The following is a 6,819-nucleotide window of genomic DNA, read 5'->3' as shown; positions in this document are numbered from 1 at the left end:
AAAGAAATATTAAAAAAGTTTATATATAAAAAAAATATCGTGTCAAATTTACGCATACGTTGAAATTCTTTAACTTTTTACCAAAATTAGTCATCCTTATAAATAATAACGTCAATTAAGTTATTGAACCTGCTTGATACAGTTTTTGATTGCCATTCATCAACAACACGACCGAGAATAGCAAATTTCAGACAGCAGAAATGAGATGACAACACCATGCACGTATTGATAAAAACAACAACATCATATTGATAAAACAACAAATACACTTATAAAATTCGGCGAATAATTAAGCTGGAGTTTTGTTTTTGTGGACTTTCCGTTTTGTTCCAATAAAAATGACTTAATATCTATTACGTATACAATAATAATGGATAGCCTGGTAGCATTTAACATATTAATGCATAACCGGTATGATGAAATCATATCAATGAATCATGCATAATATATATTTTGAGAGTTTACATTGATTTGAATTCAGTTCGACTTAAAGTGGCGTTCAGAACAGATGTTTTTTCAATAGACGGAATTCTATAATCTTTTAAATACATTGAAAGTATGGACGCTCTGAAAAATCTTTCATATTGTCCATCAAATGTGACGATTCACGACATTTGGGTGGACCATTATTTTCTTGGTACCATGAGCTCGTCTGTGTTGGCTGAATTTATTGTGATATTAGGAACGGTTCAGTTAATTATGTACCGAAAATATAAAATACCAAATGGAGACTCATCACAAATATCCACATCGAAGTTATACTGTTTACAATTAATTCTGTTGATAATAATTCCATCGCTGTCAGTCTTGAGGTTCCTATTTCCAGACGCTCATTTTCATGGATACACGGTAATATTAATTTTTCAACCATTAAAACATTTGGTAAAATAAATTAAATATTAAAAAACTTAAATTTGTTTGTTGTACTGTGGTTTCGTCATTAACGTGCCTCTCTTTCTTACTTTCAATTCGGCTTATATTGAAAGAAAGATTTTACATGCTTTCGTCGGTCCCGACGAGAGGACATGGCCTAGTTTTGATCATATTTTGAACGCTTGTTTTTATCAATGAAAACATCTCGATAATGAACTTGAAAAAGGAAATGTGGTGGATTCATGAATCTTCAACGCTACATAGAAACGTTGAGATGTTGATGTGTGTGATGCGCTATTCGTATTGTATCGTAATTTTTGTGATTGGTTTTAAAGCAATATATGGCGGAATATTGTTAAATGGTGTAGATAATGAAATCATTCTCAAAAACGACGAAAAAGAAGTAAGTTTATTTTTTGTTAAATTGACATTTTTTTTCCGATCTCTTTTTGCTTCAAAAGGTGAAAAATTCTACTTGGACCAATGGATGGAGAAGAATGCGAACGTTGTTACCATTTTTATGGCCAAAGAATAGTCTTGCGCTACGTTTGGGTTTGCTCTTATGTATGGTATTCCTCATAGTAGAACGTTTTTTTAATGTACTCGTACCACTCAACAATCAAGCGATAGGTATGACTCACATTTAATATATTCATTTTTTAAAAATTTGCTTAATGTTTATTTTCATTGTAGTTGACAATCTCGAAGAGAAAATATTTTGTTGGGATAGAATATTGATTTATTTTGGCGTCCAATTTTTACTATATAACCTTTTGCCACCCTTAAGATCAGCTATATGGACTAAAATTGAGCAGAATATAAGGTGTGAAATTGAAGTTGAACTATTTTCACACATACACAACTTGTCGCTGAGATGGAATTTGGATCGGAATGCCGGAGAAGTTGTTAACATTATGTACAGTGGAACGGGATCATTTGGAAATATTGTCGGATATGTCCTATTCTTAATTGTTCCAACATTTATCGATATTGTGGTTGGTGTTATTTTCTTCTCAAACACATTCAATTGGTATTTTGGTGTTATCTCTGTCGTTACAGCGGTTCTTTATACGGGTGGGTAAAACGATTCAACGTTTTGTTATTTATTTTCTTTTCGTTTATTCATTTTCAGTGGTGACAGTATTGCTGATAGAATGGCAAACAAATGTCCAAAGACGTATGAATTCCAGTTCTGAAAGATACCGTGGTATTGATTCATTGCTGAATGTTCAGATAGTGAAGTATTTTGGAGCAGAAAAATATGAAGTGAAATCATATCGTAAAGCAACTTTAAACTCTATGAAAGAACAACGCAGTTTTATGTTAATAAATGAGGTTTCATATATGGTAAAAGAGCTCATAATTACTGGTGGATTACTTGCTGGATCAATTCTTTGCGCTTATTTAATTTAATAAAACGTACGCTTGAACCTGGAAAGTATGCTTTTTTCGCATCATACATGTACCAGTTGTACTGGCCCCTAAATTGGATTGTAAACATTTATAGGTAAGTCTTAATTTCATCTGATATTTTCTTACGACCAAATTACATTGAATTTCTACATTTTCAGCGATCTACAATCAAATTTCGTCGACATGGAACGTATGTTTGATGTTATGGAAGAAGAGCCAGAAGTTGTCGATGCACCAAATGCACGTGCTCTTACGTCGGTTCAGGGATCAATAGAATTTTCGAATGTTACATTCGGCTACACTCCAGATCGAATGATTTTGAAGAATATCTCGTTTTCTGTTCCGAAAGGAAAAACTATTGCTCTCGTTGGTCCATCCGGTAAGTTACAATTATAATTTTTCTTAGTATGGATATTAGAGCAAATTTCATTAAAAATTCCAAATTTTTTCAGGCTCTGGCAAAAGTACAATCATTCGTCTTTTGTTTAGATTCTATGACATCCACGGCGGAACAATATGTGTGGATGGTGAAAATATTAAAAACGTTCAACAAAGTTCATTGCGTCGAGCAATTGGAGTCGTCCCACAAGATACCGTTCTTTTTAATAATTCGATCAAATATAACATACAATATGGGCGACTGGATGCATGTGAATCGGATGTAATTTCGGCTGCTCGTGCTGCTGATATTCATGATAAAATTGTCAATTTCCCAGAAAAATACGACACTCAAGTTGGCGAAAGAGGTTTACGCTTGAGTGGCGGTGAAAAACAAAGAGTTGCCATAGGTTTGTAATTGATTAGAATGGTCAATATATGTGTATTTAACTGACGTAACACACTGAACTATCTGAATTTAAATTGCAGCCCGAACAATTCTTAAGGCGCCCGCCATTGTATTATTAGACGAAGCGACAAGTGCACTGGACACACAGACTGAACGAAATATTCAAGCCGCTTTGTCGAAGGTCTGTGCAAATCGAACAACGATCATAGTGGCACATCGTCTATCAACAATTATACACGCTGATGAAATTTTGGTGCTGAAAGAAGGTGAAATCGTTGAACGGGGTCGACATGAGGCACTCTTGAATAGAAATGGTAAGAAGATTTCAATTATCCGCAAAATTTATGGTTGTTTATATCATGTATCCTTTTACTAGGTATTTATGCTGATATGTGGAATCAACAGCTACGAAACGGTGATAATGAAGAAATTAATAATTTAACAAAACGGAAGATCAAGAAAAGAAAGAATACAAAACTACATTCAAGGCGATGACAAATTTCGAACAATTCATTAAAGAAAATTTTTAATATGAAAATTGAAAAATGGGAGAAATAAAAAATAAAAAAATGATTTCAAAAATAAAATGATTCGTTTTGACTCAAGTTAGCCATTTTTTAAAAAATTTACCTAATTAAAAATGTTCAAAAAAACGTTTTAAAAGATATTTTATATGTATGGCACATAAAAACCGAAACTCATAATATTCGTATAGTATTTATAGGTGGTAATTATGCCATCTATTGAAAATATTTCCTTACCACTCAATTTAATGGTTTTGGGTGAAGTGTAATGATGAATCTCATGCAGTAAATTTTTGACATCTCAAATGTGCTGAAGATTACATTTAGTAACTAGTTTTGCTCTGAGGCGTTTATATAATAAATATCTTCTTCTATTGTCAGTTTGACATTTGTAACAGATAAAAAAGATAAATACGTATTTTACGTTGCATTGATAAACGTTGTATAGAGTTTTAAAACAATGAATAATATTCTGTACGGTGGATATGAAGGTTCTGAAGAAGAAATCTATCAAGGTGCTCGATCATTAGGTGAAGCGCTATTAAATAAATTACGCGCCGCTGGACAAAGAATTATTTTGGTAAGTTGTTGTTTTTGTACAAAATGTCAATGATTTTCAATAAAATTCAAACCTAAATAGGTTGATGGATTAACCGGCGAAGAGATTAACGCACAAACATTCATATCGAAGGCAATATGTTTGGCACAATATTTACAAGAAAAGTTTGGCGTTAAGTCAGGCGATGTCATTTCAATTTGTAGTGAAAATCGAATTGAGTTGGCCATTACCATTCATGCGACACTTTTTCTCGGTGCCACAGTTGCTCCGCTCAATCACAGTTACGGTGAATGTAAGTTACTCTACTAATTACTATCTCAAAATAAAAATTAAAATAAATTCTTACATGTTTATTTCGTTCCAGATGAAATGGGTCATGCAATAAATTTATCAAAGCCAAGAGTAATATTTGTATCGCCGAAAAACTCAAAAACAATTGCCGCTGTTTCCCAAAAGGTGAATTTTGTCGAACAAATCATTTTGTATGCAGATGGCTGTAATACGGAAAATCAAAAAGCAATATCTTTCAATCAAATTACTGATTGTCAGTTGACCAATTCCCAATTGAAGCATTTCAAATGCGAACCACAAAATGTGAAAGAAAACGTTGCGCTGATTATGTGCTCATCGGGCACAACTGGTAATTCATTCACTGACCCTAGTAATGTTCATTTTTTTATATTTTATCTAATTTTTTTTTTCCAAAGGTTTACCTAAGGGCGTGCAACTAACTCAGTTCAATCTTTTCATTACAAGTGTTCAATCCCAGTAAGTGATACGAAGACATTACTAGAACATAACCTGATATGCCGATTAAAATGTGAACATTTCTTTTTAAGTGGGCGTTTGCAATCTTTGGAAACGCCGGCAAGTGGAGAAAGTATAATTTTAGGAAATATTCCAATGTTCCACTCATTTGGAATGGTAACATATATCATTCGATTTCTGGCCCGAGGGACGTACATCATAAAAACCATTTTAATGTCACGATTTACCGAAGAGGAATTTTTAGGATGCATTCAGGTAATTGGATGGAATGGCAACACAACAATAATTCGACTCAAATAAGAATTCAAATATTTTAGAAATACCGAGTGACAACTGTCAGTTTAGTTCCAGCTATTATGGTTCTTTTAGCAAAATCATCGTTGGTTCCAAAATATGATCTTAGCTCATGGCATGTGGCAGCTTATGGCGCTGCTCCACTGGGTAAGGAAATCGAAACTGAAGTAAAAAATCGAATTGGTTTCAAAGTTGTACGACAAGGCTATGGCCTAACCGAATCAACGTTGGTAATTTGCCAACAAGATGATGAACATCATACAAACGGTTCAGTTGGCGTTTTGGTAAAAGGTCTTTATGCACGTGTTGTTGATGTAAACAGTGGCAAATGGTTAGGTCCAAGACAAAAAGGTGAAATTCACGTCAAAGGGCCGAGTGTCATGAAAGGTTACATTGGGAATAAAAAAGCCACCGATGAAACAATTGATGCCGATGGATGGATGAGAACCGGTGATATTGGCTACTATGATGAAAAGGGCGAGTGGTATGTTGAGGGTCAATTCACTTAAAAGTTGCCTTTCTATTATTAATAAATTCTTATTGATTCTTTTTCGATTATTTGTCGATTATTTCAAATTAATTGTATTCTTTTCTTTTGTGATTCTCCCCATAGGTATGTTGTGGATCGACTCAAAGAACTTATTAAATACAAATCATTTCAAGTGCCACCGGCTGAAGTTGAAGCCTTTCTTCTAACGCATCCCGAAATAAGAGATGCTGGTGTTATTGGCGTGCCGAATGAATTGACGGGAGAAGTGGCATTTGCGTTTGTCGTTAAACAACCAAACGCTCAAATCAAGGAAATAGATGTTATCAATTACGTTGCAGGTATATTCAACTTAGCTTATGATTGAAAAACTTAGAAAAATTATTGAATTATTCCATTTCAGAGCGGCTATCAAACCCGAAACGTCTTCATGGTGGCGTCATGTTTGTTGATGCCATACCAAAAAATCCAAGTGGAAAAATTTTACGACGAGTTTTACGCGAGAATATTAAAAATTACAAGTCAAAACTATAAATTTAAAGAGAATTTCTCTGCGAATAGTGTCACCATTTAAATGTAACAATCAGTTTTATACAATAATAAAGCTTAATGTTGTAAACAGATTTCCGAAGCTCTTTTGGTTAAAATAAAAAAAATATGAACAATCAATTTTAAAACAATCTTATTTTTTTATTAAAACAATGTGTCAGTTCCATTCATTCATTTCAAAAAGACCTTTCATTAATTGATTTACTTATAAATAATTGACTCAATAGCGGCATTGAATACCGCACAAAAACACATTTTATGCACAAAGCGGTGCATAGATAAATGTCTGTTCAAAGAATTGCTTTACAATGACAATGCATCTATTGATGAAGCATCTTTTGTTCTATGTTCATCTGTTTCATTGAAACAATTCAATCGAAGAGTAAACATGACCTCGATTAGTGCGGTTGCAAAGGAAGTTTTTGGGTATATAAAGCTATTGGAAATCTTCAATTGGCATCAGTTATCATTTGATAATAATTCAGCTACAGTTTCAATTGTAAACCAAAATATCACCACCAAAATGAAATTCGCTTTGCTTTTCGTCGCACTCTTTGCTTTGATT

At 33.4% G+C, this 6,819-nt stretch overlaps 1 protein-coding gene and 1 pseudogene across 1 annotated transcript; both read left to right on the top strand.

Moving 5' to 3' along the window:
- The first annotated feature begins 528 nt into the window (after positions 1 to 528).
- LOC116347509 lies at positions 529 to 3,568 on the top strand (annotated as a pseudogene).
- Positions 3,569 to 3,906: 338 nt separating this feature from the next.
- Positions 3,907 to 6,332, top strand: LOC116347508 (4-coumarate--CoA ligase 1-like). Its single transcript, XM_031778104.1, has 8 exons — positions 3,907 to 4,177; positions 4,238 to 4,448; positions 4,521 to 4,796; positions 4,864 to 4,924; positions 4,996 to 5,179; positions 5,242 to 5,702; positions 5,832 to 6,046; positions 6,109 to 6,332. The coding sequence occupies exons 1-8, from the start codon at positions 4,058 to 4,060 to the stop codon at positions 6,237 to 6,239; spliced, it is 1,659 nt and encodes a 552-aa protein (XP_031633964.1). The 5' UTR covers positions 3,907 to 4,057; the 3' UTR covers positions 6,240 to 6,332.
- Positions 6,333 to 6,819: the final 487 nt, after the last annotated feature.

Source organism: Contarinia nasturtii, unplaced genomic scaffold (genome assembly GCF_009176525.2).
Source record: "Contarinia nasturtii isolate CC-2019 unplaced genomic scaffold, AAFC_CNas_1.1 Cnas_scaffold_1958, whole genome shotgun sequence".
NCBI classification, from domain to species: domain Eukaryota; kingdom Metazoa; phylum Arthropoda; class Insecta; order Diptera; family Cecidomyiidae; genus Contarinia; species Contarinia nasturtii.
Note: the sequence above shows the minus strand (reverse complement) of the source record. Positions and strands in the feature narration are given on the sequence as shown.